General features: G+C 38.1%; 6 protein-coding genes across 6 annotated transcripts; 4 read left to right on the forward strand and 2 right to left on the reverse strand.

Moving 5' to 3' along the window:
* Positions 1-89: 89 nt before the first annotated feature.
* Positions 90-2,268, forward strand: LOC101310714 (c-Myc-binding protein-like). The gene is made up of 5 exons (XM_004302024.1): positions 90-162; positions 283-355; positions 505-553; positions 797-920; positions 1,783-2,268. Exons 1-5 carry the CDS (start codon positions 145-147, stop codon positions 1,882-1,884), a joined length of 366 nt encoding a protein of 121 aa, XP_004302072.1. The 5' UTR covers positions 90-144; the 3' UTR covers positions 1,885-2,268.
* A 106-nt stretch (positions 2,269-2,374) lies between these two features.
* Positions 2,375-3,212, reverse strand: LOC101290790. Its single transcript, XM_004304715.1, has 4 exons — positions 3,143-3,212; positions 2,736-2,880; positions 2,516-2,630; positions 2,375-2,428 (listed from the first exon to the last, which is right to left on the reverse strand). Exons 1-4 carry the CDS (start codon positions 3,210-3,212, stop codon positions 2,375-2,377), a joined length of 384 nt encoding a protein of 127 aa, XP_004304763.1.
* A 1,702-nt stretch (positions 3,213-4,914) lies between these two features.
* LOC101311295 lies at positions 4,915-9,358 on the forward strand. Its single transcript, XM_004302026.1, has 6 exons — positions 4,915-5,377; positions 6,576-6,628; positions 7,353-7,484; positions 8,393-8,542; positions 8,728-9,010; positions 9,102-9,358. Exons 1-6 carry the CDS (start codon positions 4,915-4,917, stop codon positions 9,164-9,166), a joined length of 1,146 nt encoding a protein of 381 aa, XP_004302074.1. The 3' UTR covers positions 9,167-9,358.
* Positions 9,359-9,786: 428 nt separating this feature from the next.
* Positions 9,787-11,070, reverse strand: LOC101291074 (probable pectate lyase 15-like). Its single transcript, XM_004304716.1, has one exon. The coding sequence runs from the start codon at positions 11,068-11,070 to the stop codon at positions 9,787-9,789; it is 1,284 nt and encodes a 427-aa protein (XP_004304764.1).
* A 1,708-nt stretch (positions 11,071-12,778) lies between these two features.
* On the forward strand, positions 12,779-16,805 carry LOC101311008 (protein EIN4-like). The gene is made up of 2 exons (XM_004302025.1): positions 12,779-15,105; positions 15,984-16,805. The coding sequence occupies exons 1-2, from the start codon at positions 13,324-13,326 to the stop codon at positions 16,509-16,511; spliced, it is 2,310 nt and encodes a 769-aa protein (XP_004302073.1). The 5' UTR covers positions 12,779-13,323; the 3' UTR covers positions 16,512-16,805.
* A 179-nt stretch (positions 16,806-16,984) lies between these two features.
* Positions 16,985-20,159, forward strand: LOC101311586 (methyltransferase-like protein 6-like). Its single transcript, XM_004302027.1, has 7 exons — positions 16,985-17,225; positions 17,555-17,664; positions 17,797-17,993; positions 18,089-18,180; positions 19,013-19,115; positions 19,253-19,395; positions 19,659-20,159. Exons 1-7 carry the CDS (start codon positions 17,034-17,036, stop codon positions 19,755-19,757), a joined length of 936 nt encoding a protein of 311 aa, XP_004302075.1. The 5' UTR covers positions 16,985-17,033; the 3' UTR covers positions 19,758-20,159.
* Positions 20,160-21,841: the final 1,682 nt, after the last annotated feature.

Here is a 21,841-nt window from a genome sequence, read left to right on the forward strand (position 1 = left end):
CACTATTACCAATAAACAAACTAAGGTAGGCCCAGACTAACAAAACAAAATAAACATCCCCAACCAAAGCAAAGCAGCTTCAGCAGCAACATAGAGAAAACAAGAAAGAAGAGGAAGAAGAAGAAGAAGAAGAAGGAGATCACCATGATGCACTACAAGGAGGTATATATTTCCTTCACCATTTGCATTGTAGTTTCTTGGGTTTTTCATTAACAAGCTTAAATCACTGTTTAGAAAATCTTGTAATTGAAAATGGGCGTCTGGTGATGAATGTATTGGCAGGAAAAAGAGGCAAAGAAAGAAGCGTTCAGGAAGTACTTGGAATCCAGTGGAGTCCTTGATGCGCTCACCAAAGGTCTGTTGCTCTCTTTTGTCTCTATTGATTTGAAGCTTAATCAAGTCCTTTCCTTTTTGTTATTTTGTGTGAAAAGATTAAATTTTTGTGATTAATCGATGTGCATTCTCATTCAATCTGTCTTTTCCTGTTAAACATTTCTGGGACAGTTTTGGTTGCATTGTACGAGCAGAATGACAAGCCTTCCTCTGCGCTCGAGTGAGTTGATTAGTTTCTTTGGCCCTTTGATCTAATGTAATATAATGCCAATCTGTTTCAATGAATATCAATGTAGATGACTAATTGCCCATATAAGTTTATTGGTTATTCATTCGTATTAGTTTGTTCAGTTGTTGAAAGAAAGATATTAGCTTTTCATTTTATGGGCAGTTTTGGGCTCTCTTCCTAATATCTCATTCCACAATATTGCTCAATCTTCAACCTGTGTTTGTGATATGGCAGGTTTGTTCAACAAAAGTTAGGAGGTCCATCTATTTCTGACTACGAGAAGCTGCAGGCTGAACTTTCGGATTTGCAGATGAAGTATAATCAACTTTTCGCAGCTTACCAAGAGACAAGTGCAGAGGTATTCTTCTCCTTCTTGTAATTTGAGCTTGGTATAGGCAGAGGCCAAGAGCGTTTTGGATTGAAATGTGAAGTTCGATAGCTATGTATGATGATAAAACTGTTAACTATGTATCAAATGTTGATGAAGAGGGAAAATTTGTGAAAGCTATGTTAACTATGTATCAAATGGAATTACTGAATATGATTGGGTTTAGTATGCATATTACACTTTTGCACACTTAAATAGGAGAAAGGCAAGAGTTCAGACATATAAGTTAAAGGATTGTCCTAAGGTATTACCCATAGTTCTAACTTTTAATGGCACAATAACTCACAATTTCTGTTATTTGAATGATCAAATCTATACCGAGTAATGAAGTATCATGAAGATATAAATCTGAGAAGATGTATGGTTGTCTATTACAATTGGCCACAAAGGGTTGTCTATTACAATTGGCCACAAAGGGAAGGCATGAGCTGCAGTTCATGTATCCTTCCCCATCAGGAATGCAGAAAGCATGTCTATTAGACCTCCTTATTTGCTTATGTAATATGTCTATGACTGTTACTGATCTGAACATTAGATACTCCTCTTTTTTGATGTGTGCTGAAAGCATGACTGTGAAGATGTGGGCTGTCTATAACTTTCTTTTAGAACAATTCTTGTTGTGGTAGGATATTTGAGAAATGTAGAATGAGTCAGTCTGCTAGGTTAACACACCAAGCATGTGTGAATATAAAGCTTGAAAGTTCACCTCCTCGGTGTTCTCCTGTGACTTAATATAGCCTGCATCTAATATTAATCTTCATTTGAACTGTATATGCCCCAAAGTTCCCTTTTGCTATAAATCTATGAGCTCACAATATGCACTTTATTGCAGTTGGAGGGCCTTAAGAGCTCACAATCGAATACGACACATAATGAGGCATCAGGTTCTACCAAGGAGACCACTGCTGAGGAGGCTCAAAAGGAAAATTCCTAGAAATTTCGGCGGAGGATTTGGTAAATTGTTAAGCAAAGTAACACCTTTATTTCTGGTAAATATATCGGTTGTTGTATGCATTCGGTTAGAAGAGTTGGTGATTTTGTGAACTGATCTGTAGCGAGTCATCTGCTAATTTAAGATCCTCTAGTGGTCTTTCTTTGAACTCAACTGTTTGGAAATATATTGTATTGCCTTTTCAAGATATAACTTCAGTTTTTCTCGGGCTTATGTCTAATTTCAGAGTTCATTGTCACATCTTGTGGAGAAAAAAGGAAAACAAAAACTCCAGTGACTAGAACATGTGCAAGGAAAGCCACAAGAGACCACCCTCGAAATGTTACAAACTTGCAAGTTGCAATTAGATAAATATTGAGTTCATCTATGTCAATCACATTCCTGACTACAGTTACTTCATTCCTAACTTCAACTATTTGCGGTTGACATTGTCTGCATTTCTTGAAGAAACTCGGTACCGGACTACCGGCTGCTAACAGAATAGTGAAGCTAGCAGGACAACCAATACAACTGAGGAAATTAAAGCCTGCAGAAATTACACGAAAGTTAGAGTTTGATTTAGAACATTGCCGTAGCAATTAGATTAAAGTAGTAATTCTGGTATCATTCTTACAGCAATTGCAGATGCTGCAAGGCCAGGTCTCTCTCTAGGGTCTTTAACATAATTCCCAAAGTAAAGCACAGTTGCATAGTACCATAGTGGAGGAAAAGCAAATCCCAGTAGAAACCTGCTAGGAAAAAAGCACTTCTCAAACTCATCACAACATCAAATCTTTGTCCCTTTGTTCCTTAAATGTAAGGGAAAAGTGAAACACATTTGGATTAGAACTCACGAGAACCAACCAATGCCACAACCAAAACATGAAAGAGGCTTATCATACACCCCATCAGAGCATCTATCCTCTACCAAAGCCGACTCTCCTCCTCCATCAACTTCAAGTTTCACCATTTCTTGCTTATCTCCATCTGGAACAGTTACTACATAGTCACATACGATGTATCAGTCAAAAAATGGGATATGGCGAAATTCCCTATTGGGTATCCACGACCATTCACTTCTTTTCCTTCTCCATACAGGGAACACACCACATAACTCGAACTACTAACTTCTACAACTTTTCTCATTCATTCTTAGATTTTGATTTCAGGTTTAACGCCTAGCACAAGTGCACAACACATCACCCTACTGAAAAAACACGTACATTTGAACCAAACAAAGACACTCGATGGTAAAACTGACCTTGATGATCCTGTAATGTGATCCCAGTGGTGTTATTGGATATGTGAGGGGGTGATGGTGCTTCTGTCATTCTTGTGTTGCTGGTTAATCAAAATGAACAAATCTGTAACATAAGAAACATCTGCACTGTTTGAAAAATTACACACTTCTTTGATCTAATGAACAAAGTTTTGAAGAAAGCCATGCCATTATGTGATCAATGTTCATAAACTTCAAGAAGGAAAAGGGTTTAAAACCAGGAAGGAGAAAGATGACAACTTCCTGTAACTTCCCACTTTTTTGTTTCTCGTGGAAATCGACGGTTACCTCATTTTAACCGAACCGTCTGCCTCTTACTGATTGGACTTATGGAACAACCTTATCAGTTATCACCAATGGCCAAAAAGAGAAACTTTTTATCTTTTTTTTTTTCTTTTGAGAAAAAATTATGCAATTTCAATCCAATTATCATTCACAAAACTATAAATAATTTTGGGATTTTAACCCCACATATTAGGTCAATGTTGGCTTTAGGTGTGTGTATTTAGGGTTGTTGCTTCTTGGTGAGCTATCAAATTGATGAAAATTGACCAACCTAGACAAAAGCCCCCCACATGTGTGTTGTTCTAGACTTGGAGTAAAGGCAATAAGTTCATTACTGAGCTCTCCTTGGGTTCTTAGTCATCAAGAGCATGACGGTGACTATTCCCATGCCATTGGTGTTCAAGATTTAAGGTTTGATATGGTCGGCATTGGTATAGTTGAAACGTGACGGTTTAGGTGTACGCTATTGGATCAAATGGACGAGCAAGGAAGACGTATTTTGCTACTCTGATTTTAGGATATTGGATTGACGAAATTTTGTTTAGGCAAAATCTTAGCTTATTGCTACTGCTCATCTTTGTCGAGACAACCACTCAATAAGACTGAGTTGTATTAGTCTATTTATTGAGTGAGATGACAGTCATGTCAATCATTCTATTAATTTCTCATTAAGCATCTCTAACAGCTTCCTCATTTTCTCGATTTTCTTTATTTTGGAGAAGATTTTAGGTGTTTTGCTCCAACATATTGCCTCAAACTTCTCCAAAATGGGGAATGTGAGAAAAGAGAAATCCAAATTCCTCATATTTACAGCAAACTCTATAATTTTATAGAAGGATTTGGAGAATGATCATGAAATCTCTAAAATGGAGAATATGTTGGAGTTAGAGAAAAAAAATTGTTTGAAGCATTGACTTTTAATTCCCTATTATAGAGAAATTTTAGGGAAGTTGTTGGAAATGCTCTGAGTGTTAAACTTTTGATAGAAAAGAAGATACGCGATTCTCATCCATCGAATTAACTCATTTGAACACAACTATCCAGTCTGTCTTTAACAGACCTCTAGACCGCTCTTCGTACATTGCATCGAACGCAACACTGTAACGCTCTAATCTATCCGTCATAAATCGACCGTCAACAAAATAATAAGAATTTCCATATAATAACCGACTATGCAATAGTTGGAATTTCTCTTCATTTTAGGAGAAGTAAATAAAAACATAAATGGAAACCAAATCAAACAAAAAAAATACCACAAACAATGGTGGTAGTCAAGATCACAATCCAACGGCTCAAACCCTCGCCACCCAAATAAAAAAACCTCACCCACACCATAAAAGAAACCAAAATTCCCCCAAAAAATCGAAACGAGAAAAGAAAAAGAAAAAAGAAAATAATTTTTTTTTGTGCAAAATTCGGGAGGAGTCGCGCTTTCTCTCTCTAAAACACAAACCTCAACGACAACAACAATGGAACCAAACGAACACCAACTCAGCTCCTACTTCCACCCCGCCAACACCGCCGCCGCCCTGTCTTCGCCGACCAATGGCCTCGTCGGCGGCGGACCAAACACCCAACACCACCAACAACAACAACAACAACACCAACAACACCAACAGCTCTCCTCGGCCGACAACAACAACAACACCAACACCAACATGGTCTTCACTCACTCCTCCGCGGTCCCTCCCCCGCCCACGTCAGCCGTGACGTCACCTGTCGAGCCGGCGAAGAGGAAGCGCGGCCGGCCGAGAAAGTACGGCACGCCGGAGCAGGCCTTGGCGGCGAAGAAGGCCGCCACGACGTCGTCTCACTCCTCCTCTAAGGTGAAGAAGGAGCAGCAGCAGCAGCAGCAGCAACACGGCGGCGGAGGCTCAGCGTCGCCGTCGTATTCCGGGCCCACCAAGAAATCTCAGCAGCTCTCAGCTATTGGTGAGATTACCCTTTTGCTTATCGTGTGGGTTTGTTCTTAAAGTTTTGAGCTTTCTGCTTTTTCTGAATTGGGTTTTAGCATTGTGTTGTAAAGATTGAAAATTTGGTTTAATAAAAAGACAGTAGTAGCAGTAGTGAATCCTATCTAGAGTAAGACAGTAAAAATTGATGGTTTTGACTGTATTTTTCTTTTGGGTTCGTCTACATTACAAATCGGCAGAGGATATGTATGGTATGGTTTTCTTGGATAGGATCTTGTAAAGCCTAAAATGACATCAATAAAAGCAATTTACTGTGGCAATGGAAAATCTAGGTATATCCCACAGGGGATTCTCTTATTAAGTGGCTGCATATCTGTTAGACCCGATGGCTTTACAGTTTATTGGTGATTGTTTCTCAGAAAGTTTCTTCATGTAGGACAATGGGAGCACTGATTTCAGTGAAAGTTCTCAGTGACTTGTTGAATATTCCCTATCAGTTATCTGTTTTACAAGCTTCCGTGCTTATGTATGTGAAGGATAGTTAACTTGGCTATCAGTGAATGTTTGGTTGAAAACATTCTTGGTTTTAAGTTTTCCAAGTGCCTGCATACATAAATTATGTCTCTTATTTATACTTGTGAGGTGATGTCTGTATATCATATTTGTTTTGGAAAGGGAAGAGAATCGTGATTTGTCCAAGTTCTTTCAATAGTTCTATGAAAAAATAAAGTAGGCTGGACACTGAACTTTAGCTGCTAGATGCCCCATGTTTTTGTGGTTTTCCGTTTTTTTGTTTGATTGTTTATTATATCAGAACTTTCCCTTTTACTGCTATTCCAAGAACTCTGATGATTGGGATGTCACATTGTTTCTACTTATGATACTATGCTTGTTGAGTAACATGCAAAAGGGTGATGGTAACTCGACAACAGACCTTAATTTCAGTGTGGATCAAACAATCCTCTGTTTTATTGTCCACAGAAAAAAGATTCACTCTCTGTTTTAGGAATAGCCTTTGTTTTTTGCAGTGTCATGTACATTTAGAGAGCATAATTGATAAGCTGAATATAAACCTTGGTATTTGTTGAACTTCTATTCTTCCACTTGTATGCTGTTTGGTTTTAAATATTGTTCAAGTACCGTTACTTTTTGACAAAGTGAGGTATTCCTATATATTAATACTCATGATGGGCCTTTTCTATTCATGGTTGATGCAGGCAATTCAGGGCAAGGTTTTACACCTCATGTTATAAACTTGGTTGCAGGAGAGGTATACCTTTTATTCTTACTAGAAGATAAGAGTCTTTGTTCGATGGACTAAGATGTTGATCTTTAAGATTGAAGTGAGAAGTCTTATGTTTGTCTTCTCATCTAGTATTCAGAATGACTTTTTGTTTGTTTGCAATAATTCCATCTCTGTATGCATTGACTTTGAATTTGGCATCTGTTTAATACTTCGATGGAGATTGGGTCTGATGGTGTTCATAGTTCATACTGACTTTAGTCTCGTAGGTATAAGGTGTTACCTAACTTTGTTAAATATTCTTGTTATTTAGTAGAAATTAACACTTTAGTTGTCATTTGTTACCTTGGTTAGTTATATATAATGACTCCTTTCTAAATTGATTTACATCATTTGAGTTTTTGATATATCTTTCTAGGATACAATCTTGAGTTTACCTTTCCTCTCTTTCTTCTTGTTCATCTTTTCTACATTCTCTTCTACATCATATCTTTCAGTTTTTGCTTGAAGCTTCACTTGTTACATAGAATCTTCCCTTTTCTTCCCAAAGTCGGAAACTCATGAATATGTTAGAGGAGTGTCACATTTTTTCACTTGTGAAATCACTTTCACCTCAACCATGGTACCTACTATCAAATTGTATATACATATAACCTATCTTACCTTGTTGATGACTTTATATATAATTGTCTTTTGGTTGTCTTTCATTAATTTGCTACCAACTCACAAAGTTTTTGAATTTCTTGAACAGGATGTGGGCGACAAAATCATGGCTTTTATGCGACAGAGTAAGCGTGACATTTGCATTCTGTCCGCTTCTGGGTCGATCTCAAATGCATCTATTCGTCAGCCAGCTACCTCAGGAGGAAATATTACATATGAGGTAAAACCTTTTCTGAGTTTGATGTTTTTATCTTCTGTATCATTCATGTCAGAACTACTGAGCTGCACTATGTTACATTTTGCACCTTTAAGTCTTATATTGTTATCTACTTGTTAATGTATGTCTGTGTATATAGTGCTACTATTTAACAATAATAATACTGGATTAAAAAGGAAGATTTTGCTTCCTTACCATCTGAGGAAAATCAAAATTAGACACTGTCAAAATATGAGATTTTGCTTTCTTTCTTTTTTACTCCCAACATGTTGGACTTTGCTGGTCATTTATTCATTTACTCAGTTAGTTGTTGTCTTAGAGGGTAGGCAGAAAGGTACATGATTTTTGGTTGATGTCAAATTGAGTTAATAATCATGTCAAGAGCGCAAAGTAGAGCGTTTACATTATTCAAAAGCAGTAACTCAGATATTTTTCGCTGCAAGATACTGGATTTGAAAGCACCAGTGTCTTGACTCTATATGCACAAAGCATATGATTGATGGGAAAGTTTCAAATTAGAAGAATCTGATAACGCGCTAGTTAATCAGGTTTTCTTAAGGCCTCTCCTCTGTTTGTGTGTGGTTAGGCAGGATAAAAGGGGTACATGCTACATAGCAATGAATTTACAAGTATCATAGTGTGGATTTTTCTGTTTTATTTTTTTCTAGAACTTATGCATATTAATTGAGAAGTTATGCCGGTAGGCCTTTATCTATCCAGAAATTGTGGATGAGATGCAAAAGACATTATATGTTTCATTAATCTGTTCGAAAGATTGGATTTATAACAGTTGAATTCTTCATATTGCCAGACAACTTCACAGATTTACAGATTAAATCATTGCTCATCACTACTTTATGTTCAGTTTATCAAGGTATAATGATATATTTGTCTTATCTGATTGATACTAGGGTCACTTTGAAATCATTTCACTGTCGGGATCATATGTACATACTCCTGGGGGAAAGACTGGTGGGATGAGTGTGTGTCTATCTAATACAAATGGCCACATTTTTGGGGGTGGAGTTGGTGGACCATTGACTGCTGCAGGCCCTGTTCAGGTACATAGTTGAAAAAGTTTCTACAATATTCTCTACTTCTCTTGTGCACATCTATGAAAATGAGTAGTTACTTCTGTGCTAATCTTATCTTAGTTGCCACTGGTACATTTAGAAACCTCTTAAATGCAATGTCTACTCTTTTAAGTTGGTGTACTGATTGATTTTGTTGTTTGTTCCATGGACAGGTTATTATTGGTACTTTTCTGATTGATAACAAAAACGATGTCAATACTGGTGTAAAAATGGAGGTGTCTATCCCCAGGCTGCCATCACCTGTTGGTGGTACATCTATGATGAATGTAGGTTTCCGCTCAGCAGTGAACTCTTCTGGAAGAAATATGGTCAGGGCAAATGATGAGCAACAGCAAGCTATTGGAGGAAGTCATTTCATGACTCAGGGCATGCATGGATCCGCCGATTGGAGGGCTGGTCCAGATGTCAGAAGCACTGGTGCTTATGAATTGGCAGGTATAAAGCATATTGGTCCTTCTGTACCTTAGCAATGATTCATATATATCAAGAATATACACCTTGTAACTGAAGCAAGCTTTTGTTGCAGGAATAGGTGGTCATGCAGCCCACCAATCTCCGGAAAATGGGGACTACGATCAAATTCCAGATTAGGGATTGTTTTTTAGATTTGAAGGCTGTTTTGTCTTAGGTAGAGAGATGTATAATACATATCAGCACTTTTTGTCAGCCTATGCTGCCCGTAGCGTGCACCATACATTAGAGATGACGGATTATGAAAGTCATGCCTGTGACTCTGGTGATTGAGATATTTTCCTCCCTTCAAAATTGCTCATTATGTGTCTTATATTGAATCTGTCTCATTATGTGTCTTATATTCTCACCAAAAAAAAAAAAAAAATAGTGTCTTATATTGAATCTGGTAGTTGAAGTTTGTCCATTCCGAAATTATCATGGTATTGCATAAGCTTTTGCACTTTGTATTACAACCTGATTTTAGATGAGAGGTTCACACCATCTTAAAGTGTTGGGAGTTCAGAGGAATGAGATGTCCTTTTGCTTGTTATTTTCTACTTCAAACTTATGTTTTGAATCTCTAATGATATGAATAAAGCAATTCAGAGCAGACTAAAAGAGCACGAGATGAAATGCTTTAAAACTTAATGGACGACAATTAACAATCATTCATGGCGCTCTTGATTCGCCCCGAGTACTGGTTTAGTACTTTAAAACTGTTGAACATACAGAAGCAACATCTAGTGTTGAGGTACTAGCTATTTCCTAGTGCACATACGGTTTCTCCGGCAGACGAGTGCGCCGGCAGCAGAAGTTATGGCTCTGACTTTGGATGATTTCTGAGCTTTGACATCGCTCGAGGCCTTAGCATAGGCCTCCGAGTTAGCTCCGGTTGCCCCAGACTCAACAAAGTAGGCACCATTCAAGAACAAATCTCCTTTAGACCTCCAATTCCAGTTCTTCCACTCCGACTTGTCACCTGATGTCCTCTTGGTAACCTGATTGGAATAAGGGTACCTTTTCGGATCAGCCACAAATCGGTTGCCTTCGCTATTGATGGTAGGGTTTGCACTTCCGCCGATGGCATATATTCCCCAGCCACTGCTGTAGTCATTGTTCACCACATGACAATAACCTTGCCTACAATGTGGCATCCTTTGCCGTAGTCCTTCCCCAAAGTGATTGTAAGCAACAGTCACTTGCATGACCTTGTCTCCCTTATAAGAGTTGCTGTGACCAAACAACATGACCTCATTGTGGTGCCATAAGTCATTGTTCGAGATTGTGACTGCAGTTGAGGCCATGACAACATCCACGAGGCCGTCGGCACACTTGGATAGCGAGTTGTGATCAATCCACACGTCCCTGGACCCGAAAATCGACACGGCGTCACCATCTGCCATTCCTCTCCAACCAAAGTGTGACGGTGTGCTCCTCACCAAGGCATTCCCCGTAGGCCTGCAGCCATGGATATGGAGGCCATGTATTATGATGTGCTTGATGTTTTGGATCGTAATGCATGCTCCATTCGCAATGTGAACATTGGCTCCTCGGCCGTCAATGGTCTTATAGCTGTTCATAATGAGCTCCTGCTTGAGCTGGATCACCATGTCACGCTGGAACACAATCCATAAGGGCTCGGTTTGTATTACAGCATGACGAATAGTTCCAGCTCTAGGGTTGACGGCATCATTGTCACTAGGGTCAGTGACAACGTAGAACTGCCCGTCGCGGCCGCCGATTGCGTTCCTGCCGAAACCAATGGCGCAGGCCGCGAGGCGCTTGCGATTGTTTAACCAGTTGGTGTCACATCGCCAACAGTCGTCGATGGCATTCCCGGTTACACATGATGAGGGTGACCCCCGGAGTTGCATGAGCTTTCTTTCAGTGCTGTTTCGGATGATAATGGAGACCATGGAAGCAACTTCCTCGGGGTCATCGAGTGCTGTTGGTGCAGTTCGTGTTTCGGCAATGAAGCTGAACACGAAGAGAGCCAATACACACGAACAAATCATTCTCTTGCTCCACTCGAACACCGCCATTGTTGCTCTTTTTCTCGAACCTAGCTTTTGCCCCTTTCTCAAAATTTCACTAGCAGTTATTTCTAACTGGCGGCTAACATGGAGGCTAGTTTACCATAACAAATTGAGGTAAGTTCGGGTGTTTCTTTCCTAGGTGGAAGAGAACGTACTCCTAGAATCTCATTGGAATTAATTTACTATAAAGTTTTTACTTGTTTGATTTCTTTATGAATGAGCTTGATTGTTAGGAAAGGGTGCAGTAAATCACAACGGAAATCCAGTTGGAAGCAGCCCTTTTCTACATGCTATCTTAAAGCTCGCCAAATGATGAGATTTTTTCGCATAAAGAAAGGGGATCAATAGCCACCTATATATCTTGTAGTTCAAGTTATCCTCTTAAATCTAATTCATCTGATTACATACTCTTTGTAAATAGAAGAAAATATACAATTTTGATTGCAATATCTATGATTAACATCTTTTACATTATGTGGCATTTCCCAAATTCACACTAATATAATTTATAAGATAAAACATTTCAGACTAAACTTCTTCACTCTTCACCAGATTTGTGGTAGGTACAAGTGTATAACACTCTCCCTCCAAAACCTCCCAAAAACCATAACCATACTCTGCTCATGTCAACTCTGTAAATGACATATGAGAAGTCATTTGATCAAATTCGACTTGGAGATGTTACTCATACTTTTATGCATCTCATATAGGTTAATGAAGTAGTTGAATTTCGTGTCTGTATATGGAGCAACCATATCCAAGTTTGTCTCTTCTTAATGGAAGCATAGATAGAGATTCCTTCACTTCTAGCTTGTACAATAATCTTTGTTAGTCCAACTCGACATGTTTGAAGTTTTCTTCTTCTTAGTTCCGATGTTGTCTTCTTAATCTCCACTTGTTATATATCATTCCTGCAATTGAATTAGTTTGGTATTTTCTTTTCAATTGATTAGCTAGGCAGTTGGATTAGTAACAAATCAAATAAAAGTATCCGCCGGAAAGTCAATTCTCTGTAGCATTAGCAGTCTCTAACCCTCTACGCTACTTGAATCAATTATCTATTACAATTTGATGTATATGAATAATGATCGAACACGTCATAAGAAATTTAGATATTCATTTATGAATTAGAAACTTGAAAGTACAAGAAGAAGTTTGTGATTGACTGATTGGTGTTGGATGATCATAATATACAGAGTACTAAACAAACAAGGTCTTAGGATCAATATCGCCATGTCCTGAACAGCATCATCACATAAGTCCATGACTAGCTCCATGCCATGGCCAACACTCAAAAGCTGAGACTGAAGATCTTAAACCAAGAATAGAGAGAAACCTGAGCACGTGACACACGTGCTGCTCCTTAACCGCCTTTACCTTATAACTGCCAAATTCGCCACGTATTCCCCCTCTCCCCTCCGCACGATCAAAACCCATCGACGGTGGAGAAAGTCCAAACCTTTCTGGAGGAAGAAGACGGTGTGTGTGTCTGTGACTTTGCTTATTTGCGGCAAAAGTGTGTCTAGGTTCTCTTCACGGACGCGTGTGGGTCCCACGCGCTCCTTCCCCCTTAAACCTCTCTCTCTCTTCGTGAGCAGCGAGACCCCTTTTGTGAGTCAGCTCCTCTGTAGATGGGTTTTGGATTTACTTTTTCAAGCTCTTAGCTCTATTTGGTCTCTTGGGTTTGTTCTAGCTAGTTCAGATTGTGAGTTTGGTGCTCAAAGTTTGAGTCTTTATTTGCTTCAAGTGATTGGTTTTGCTTTCAACACTTAAAGTTTTGATCTTTGACTTGTTTGATAGTGAAAAATTTGAGCTTGTGCATCAGAGGAGCCACGAGTTGTGTTGTTCTATTCACTTTGTTTATTAGTTCAATTGTTTTAGGATTTTGATAAGCAAAAGAAGCAAGCTTTGGTTTTTACATTTCTTGTTTGTGTTTTGTGGTTGAAGTTATCATATGCGATTTCTTCACTTGTTCAATTTGTTTTAAAGGGTTAATAGAACCCAGAAAAGTAGCTTTAGAGAGCAAATTGGATTGTGGAAATAGAGAATAGGAGTTTTGCTTTGTCGGAGATGGGTAGGTTTGATTTTGAAGTTTTTGCAGGTGGATATTTCTGTTTTTGTTGGAAAACCCAGGTGGGTTTTTTTAGATCTTAGATTATGGCATTTGAGTTTTCAAAACACTTGGTGGGTTTCTGTTCCTTTCTCTATCTTTTTTTGTGTTTGTTTTCCCAGTGAATTTTGGTTCATCAGTTTTGGAAGATGGTGAATGATAGTCACTTGGGTGTAATGTTGAGAGCAGTAGCTATTGGGTTGTTAGTTTCCTATCTAGTGGTATCTGTTTCAGCCAATGATAGTGAATTTGCGAGTTGTAATTGTGATGATGAGGGTTCTTGGAGCATTCAGAGTATTTTGGAGTGTCAGAGACTTAGTGATTTCATGATTGCTATAGCGTATTTTTCGATCCCTATAGAGCTCATTTACTTTGTCAGCTGCTCAAACTTTCCATTCAAATGGGTCCTCCTTCAGTTCATCGCGTTTATAGTCCTCTGTGGATTGACCCATTTGCTCAATGCCTGGACTTATTATGGCCCTCATACTACTCACTCGTTCCAATTGATGCTTGCCCTCACCATTACCAAACTCCTCACGGCCTTGGTCTCGTGTGCAACTGCAATAACCCTATTAACTCTTTTCCCTCTTATTCTGAAAGTCAAAGTAAGAGAGTTGTTCTTGAGGCAGAATGTGTTGGAGTTAGACCAAGAGATTGGGATGATGAAGATACAGAAGGAAGCGAGTTGGCATGTTCGAATGCTGACCCAGGAAATTAGGAAGTCACTCGATAAGCATAACATTTTGTATACAACGCTGGTTGAGCTTTCAAAGACATTGGACTTGCATAACTGTGCAGTTTGGATGCCTAATGAGAACAGGACAGAGTTGAACCTGACTCATGAGTTGAAAGGGAGTTCTTCGAGAAATTATAGTCATTCTATTCCAATGAATGACCCAAATGTGTTGGAGATCAGAGAGAGCAACAGAGTAAGAATCCTGAGGCCTGATTCTGCACTTGGAGCTGCAAGTTGTGGTGGTTCTAGTGAATGTGGTGCTGTAGCAGCAATCCGGATGCCAATGCTTCGAAATTCAAATTTCAAAGGGGGTACACCACAGTTAGTTGATACTCCTTACGCTATATTGGTTTTGGTTCTTCCGATGTCAGATTCTAGAGTTTGGAGCTATCATGAAATGGAGATAGTGGAAGTTGTGGCTGACCAGGTTGCAGTGGCACTGTCCCACGCTGCAGTACTTGAAGAGTCTCAACTAATGAGAGAGAAACTGAGAGAACAAAATCGTGCACTACAGCAGGCTCAGAAGAATGCAATGATGGCCAGCCAAGCAAGATACTCATTTCAGAAGGTGATGAGTAATGGAATGAGAAGGCCGATGCATTCCATTTTGGGGTTGCTGTCAACATTTCAAGAGAGTATGAGTTTGAAACAAAGGATTATTGTAGACACTATGGTTAAAACTAGCTATGTTCTCTCCACTTTGATAAATGATGTCATGGAGATGTCAGCAAAAGATAATGGAAGGTTCCCTCTGGAGATGAGGCCTTTTCAACTTCACTCCATGATCAAAGAAGCTTCTTGCCTCGCCAAGTGCTTGTCTGTGTATAAAGGCTTTAGGTTTGAAGTTGATGTTCAGAGCTCATTGCCTAATCAGGTGATGGGGGACGAAAGAAGGGCTTTCCAAGTAATCTTGCATATGGTTGGATATCTTTTGAGCACCTATAAGGGAGGAGGAACTGTCATCTTTCGGGCTATTCTAGAGAGTGGTTCTGAGACCCCGGATGATAAATTGCAACAGATGTGGAGAACAGGTACACCAGATGAGTACGTATCTGTGAGGTTCGAATTGGAGATTAATGACGGAACTTCTCATTCCAGTGGAGTATCATCGATGATTGATTACGGTGGTAGGAGGAACAACAGCAGTGAAATAAAGAAGGGCCTGAGCTTCAACATTTGCAAAAAGATTGTCCAGGTATGTACTATAGATGATTGATCTACTTTTGTTTTACTTATGTAAGATTTCAAGTCATATTACATTTGTTGCTCAGAAGTGAGACCAGTTTCTTTTCTTCTTTTTTTCTGTTAATGACTACATGAACTAGGTGGTAGCACCGTATTAGTGATCATTTTTTTGCTAGTTTTTAATGGAAGTCAACTGTTTTACATCTAAGAAGGTTTTGGTCTGGTGTTTCTATTAAGGGTCTGAATAAGACATATGTATTTACTTTTGCAAAGCAAAATGGTATTGGACACCATATATTAACATTTGCCTTACTCTAATTCTTTGTTACATTAATTCAGACTTATGGAACTGGTTCTACTTTTGATAGATGTTCGTATAGTCTTCATCAACTCTAGGATCATCATTGCCTTCTATAATCAAGGAAGCCTTAAAAATTTCTAACTTGTGATAAGTGATGTTGAGTAGATGCTGTCCAAAGTACTAGTATAGGGAACAAGTTATATCTAAGGCAGAAATAAAATAATTCTTGACCTATTTGCTTATAAAACATTGTATACACTTCAATTCGAGTGAAAAGTTTGATACTTTGATTCACTATTTACAGGGAAGATTATTTATTATGTGATAAGCTTTTCCTTTTATAAATCAGCATTCTCTTTGCATTTGAAGCTGTTAAAAAACATATTGCATCATATTAACAAATTTCAAGAAGGTTTTCAAAACTATTACCATTATCATAGCTTGCATCTTTGTCAGATAAATACCCCTTTTTTTCATTCTTTGACTTGCTAAAATTGTCCGCATCTGTCAATTTACAGTAAAAGAACAGAATATATTATCTCAGTATGTTGGCAACTTATGAGTCATGTGTAATGAAACTCCTGCAGATGATGCAAGGCAATATCTGGATATCCATGAATCCGATCAATCTCGCAGAAAGCATGACACTTGTTCTCAGGTTTCAAATCCTTCCTTCTTTAGGGAGAGGAAATCCATTGGAGCAACCAAATTCCAACTCAGAGTTCAGAGGACTCCGGGTTGTAGTAGCGGACGATGATAATGTAAACAGGACCGTGACCACAAAGCTGCTCCAGAAACTTGGCTGTCAAGTCAGTGCTGTTTCTTCGGGGTTTGAATGCCTGAGTACCCTTAGTAGTGCCGAAAGTCCTTTCCAGGTTGTTGTTCTGGATCTTCACATGCCTGAAATGGATGGATTCGAAGTGGCAATGAGAATCAGGAAATTCCACAACCCTAGTTGGCCGCTGATCATAGCCCTGACCGCAAGTGCGGAGGAAGATGTGTGGGAGAAATGTCTACAGATGGGAATGAACGGACTGATCCGAAAACCTGTCATTTTGCAAGGGATGTCAAACGAGCTCCGGAGAGTAATGCAACGAGCCGGTGAAGGTTTGTGACTGAGGAAGCAAGTCATAAACTCCAGATCCTCTCAACTCCAATGACATATATAAAACCGAATCTCCACTTTAGATTTTGCTAACCATGTTCTTCATATTACTGGTATTAAATACCAAATAAGTATGATAGATTTACATATGATAGTTTTATATGATGCTAAAGCCAAGCTAGGATACTCATATTCATGTAAAAGTGACAACAATGTTATGATTCATCTACTGAGATATTTCACTCTCGCACTCGATTCAAATCGATTCTGTTGCTCTATGAAATTCAGTTCACTTGAGCTTATGAACTTACCAGCTAAGAAAATTTGATCTTACCAATACATTAAGCACTAAATTACTATGGTAAAAAAGTTGAAAAGTCAATTTTAGTCTTTTCTATTTACCTGATCATCACATGATTCCAAGGACAAAGTGGACATTCACTCCTGTCTCTGCTCTTAAACCTCAATAGTTGTTACGTGAGGGAGGAAAGCGACGCCGTTTCTCTAACCTCCGGCGGAGAAGAGAAGAAAGATGAAGAAAGCAGAGTACTTCAGCAAGGACTTTGAGTGGGACGAGCTGAGAGTTGAGGTGGAAAACGACCCGTCGTTGAGCTACCACTTGGTCCCATTCGAGCCCTCTCTTTCAGTTGCAGAAGAAGAAGAAGCTGAATCTCAGCCGTGGAATGACTTTCATCACCGCCATGCATCTGGGAAGTTCTTCAAGGTCTCTATCTCTTCACCCTTTTCATAAAGTTTCAATCTTTGAATGTAATTCTAGTTGTTTGGGTTAAGTTCATGAGGTTGTTCTATATATGTGTACCCAAAAATGTGAATAGAGAAGTTTGAGTTTATTATAGTTTGAGGAAACAATATAAAGTTTGGATCTTTATGTGTGATTATAGCTTTATATGATCAATTGTGACTTGGGTTTGAAGTTTTGAGATAATTTAGAAGGACCCTTTGAATCAGTTTTTGTTTTGGATAGTTTTTCGGGTTTGATTTGGACTTATGGCCTTAAAGGATACTTATGATTCATTGTGATTTTCGATGCAGGAAAGGCGATATTTGTTGCAAGAATTCCCTGAACTAGTTGGGTGTGAGGAGAATTCTAAGGTTTTGGAGGTGGGGTGTGGTAATGGCAGCACTGTTCTTCCAATATTGAGGTAATGTTCCAAAATAGAGACGAATTTATGTAGGTATTGTTATTGATAAGCACTTATACGCCTAACCAATGTGAACTATGAATTTGCTGTTATGACATATTTGTTTTTACAAGGTGCTTATTTCCTTTGCAGGGGCAATGAGAAAGTCACTGTTTACGCATGTGATTGTAGCACTGAGGCCCTTGAGAGAGTTAAGGAGACAATATATGCTTCCAACATTGTTTCTATTGAGCATCGCTTCCATACATTTTGTTGTGATTTTTCTACCTCTGGGTTTCCATCATGGTTGGCCTGCAATCCTTGTCAAGCAAATTTTGAACAAACTTCAGGTTAATTCCTGATTTCACTGTTTATATTCTCATACGTGAATTCTAATAAATCCCTTTTGCAGTATAATAAATTCAATTTCTATTTGTTTTTCCAGATGGTAGAGGGAAAAACGAAAGCTATCTTACTGATTCAAGTTCATTGAAAGAAAGCAGATGTTGCATTGGTGGGGTTGATTTTGTTACCTTGGTAAGCATTCTTTACATCAAACAGTGACAATATGGTTAACAATGGGATGGTTGAGTAACCTTCTAAACTATAGAAACTAAAAGAACAACTTGATATCTGATCTCAGTATTCTTGTCTTTTAAAAGTTGTAGCAGTTGATAAATTTTGATGATGCATCTGCTTACCAACTTCTATGTTCAAAGGCTATATACAGTACAAAGTGCATTGGTTATCATTTTAATATGTGGCGTATTACATCATAATATTATCTGGCATAGGTTTTCAATTGCCAATGTACAATTGCATAGGCTTTATTAATTCCTTTGCTTTTAAATCAAGTTCACCCCTATTACTTTTACTTTGCGTTTACTTTTTCCTTTGTGTCTGATATGGCTGCTTCAATTGGTGGAATTTGGTGAGTTGGTCAATAGAGAAAATCCTCCACTTATCTGAGACAGCTCCCACAGCTCCTAACTCACTCATCCTTGTGATTAATACCTTGGTTGTCACTTAGAACTTTCTGAATACTTACATCTATCATGAAGTTCTTGTTAAAAGGTACCAAAGATAAAGCTTATAGGGGGTAAAATTACATAGCTTGCTCAAATAGAAACAGACCTGGGAATTTGCTGGACCCCAATTAGACTTTTTCAAAATTTACTTATTTCGCTTTTTGACTACTGTGTAAATCTTAAGTAGGCTTAAGACTGGTATTTCTGTTTCAGACGGACATGGTGCTCCTCTGTTTTGACTTGTGATTTGAGTTGTGATAATGTAATACTTTTCCAACATAAAAAATAATTTGTCTTCTTTTTTGGTGATTTAAGTTCCTTATTATAATGTTGAATGGCAGATATTCACATTGTCGGCATTATCACTTCAAAGGATGCCAAAGTCCATCAATGAGTGTTTTTCTGTTATGAAACCAGGAGGCCTGCTTCTATTTAGAGATTATGGTAATTGACCAATTCAAATCTGGTTTGGATTTGGAGTTGTAAAAGGTCTTAAAGAGCTCTTATACTTCATTTTTTTTCTGGAAAATTTTTCTCTAATGTTTTTCCTGCTGACAGAAGTTCGGTGTGATGAAATTCAGGCCTTTATGACATGAGCATGCTTCGGTTTGAGATGGACAAAAAAGTGGGATTCAGGGAGTATATGCGGTCAGATGGCACCCGTTCTTATTTCTTCTCTTTGGGTACTGTAAAGGATCTATTTTTGGGAGCAGGCTTTATTGAGGTACAAATGAGGGGATTAATTATTTCATCATATTGTCATTACACCTATTTGTCCAATAAACTGGAAATTAGATTCTTTTATCCCATCTAATTTAGTTTGTTCCTATTAACTGGTGGTTGGGGTTAACTTTAGGATTAAGAAGGCAAAGCCGATAGATAAATTATGCACCTGATTGCTTTAATTTTAAACTAATGTTCTATCATCATGCTTTTGTCATCTTGAGCTTGAACACTGCTAATGTTTTATCATCATGCTTTTGTCAGCTTGAGCTTGAATACTGCTGTGTCAAGTCGGTGAATCGTCGAAATGGGAAGAGCATGCGAAGGGTGTGGGTTCACGGAAAGTTCCAAAAGCCTATATGAACTATGAAGTCTATTGCTGAGATGCCTCTTGAAGAATCCTGCATACTCCTACTGTTACAGTGAAGTTTCTTGTAGATAGCAATTTCATGGATCTGCATTATGGTAAAGGCGCACAGACTTGGTTCTGGGTTGAATATCTGAGCAAAAGCTATTAGATCAAAGGCTGGAATTGAATGGAAATGATCAGAATTTTTTGCCTAGTGAAATCATTGTGAGTCATCTCACTGGATAATGTGCCCATACAATGAACTGTAACAATGCACCAAGGTTTTAGGCTTTGATTTTCAAGGGACGGTTTTCGGGACCTAATAAGTAATAACTCGATGAGTAGAATCTGATATGAAAGATTGAAACATAATTGTACATCGTCGATGATGCTATAGATTTTATCATCTCATCTGCATAATAATCCATGGAACAATATGCGACTAACCCAGACAATCAAGCCTTGTATCCTTAGCTTTACTTATATGTCAAGCAACAGTTTACAAGCTCAAGTATGAGCAATGCCAATGCATAACTGCATAGTAAGAACTAAAGAACTCACTCAGTCAGTCTAGCTACTGAGCTACAGCAATGCTCGCATCATCCACGTTTTTACGGTTCTCGTAGTTCAACGTCCATTTTCTTTGGTCAAAGGGGGAACCCATACCCAGCTCCTTTGGAATGGGTACCAATTATCGAACCAATCTTTTTGTCCCATCTTATCTTACTATTCCTACATTTGTCTTTTCCAAAGTATGAACCTGAACTCCTGAAGGCCATGAACCATGGCCTCTCATTTGTCTGGAAAATAAAAATAAAAATTCACGTTGTTTCTCTCTGGGGTTTCCATAACCGTTCCATTTCAAGCAGTGATCCTATATTTATAAAAAATTTGCCAATGATAGATGCGTATGCAATCAAAAAATATATCTCAAACAAGTTAAGGTTGGCATATGGTACAACTTTAGTTTATACAAGTAATCTATCAATCAAATCATAAGCGACTCAAGTAGCTATAGTGTTCCTCATTTTATATATCTATTTTTGGGGGCTCAGTAATATATCTTTGATGCATATGATATCAAATACGGTTAGGATTGCATATGATATCATATGAAGGATGTGCGTCTACGTTTTAGGATTAAGGAATAGAAAAGAGAAGCAATCTGAATTGAAAATAATGGTTGATATGATAGTTTGATATGCGCATACACTTTTCTATATCAGATTAACAGATTGAAATGATTAAAAGACGAATGTGCATCTCCACTGTTTGAGTTTTGAGCATAGTTTAGGCTTATCTAGCTGGTTTCACCTCGAGTTGTAACTTAATTAGTAATTAGTATTCTGTTTGTTGCAATTGTTTACTATTGGCATGCACATCGTCGACTATGTATTATAATCTAACAGCAAAGAGAGCATGATTTGGTGTGTTAACTATTTACGGTAACCTTATTCTTGATCAAGAAAACGAGAATATGTTATTTTGAACTGTATATATTTTTTTAGATGTGCCGGACATAGACCCGCAAGAACAAAGAAAATTAACATCGGAACTCAACAAAAACCAACTCAAAACAAAAGAAACTAAGTAATTGACTAAAACATAAGTTGGGAAGATCCAGACAATTACTATTACAAAAGAAGATGATATAATCGACTGTCAAGTAGCACCATATTATATACTAGATGTGTTCATGTCATGATTAGCCAAACCAATCCCACATCGCTTTCCTTCGCAAAACATATCAGAAAGAGTGAAACTACAATTGAGAAATATGGTGTAAACAGTTTCTCTAGTACATACACCTAGCTAGCTAAGATAATACACCTAGCTAGCTAAGATAAGTTTAGACCAACTTACTAAATACGCTTCTAAGATCTCCATCACCCATGTCAATTCAATGGATCATCACGACAATAACTTCTGCGCATCTTTTGTTAGTCACTTACAATATAAAAATAGCGAAACACGTACCTAAAACAGAATAGTCACTACACTCGATAGCTATAGATATACATTTCTAAATGCTATATATCATGACTTGAATATTTATAAAGAGAAGCTAGAATGTCAAATTAAGAAGAAAGCATACTTG

This window comes from Fragaria vesca, linkage group LG6 (assembly GCF_000184155.1).
Source record: "Fragaria vesca subsp. vesca linkage group LG6, FraVesHawaii_1.0, whole genome shotgun sequence".
NCBI classification, from domain to species: Eukaryota; Viridiplantae; Streptophyta; class Magnoliopsida; order Rosales; family Rosaceae; genus Fragaria; species Fragaria vesca.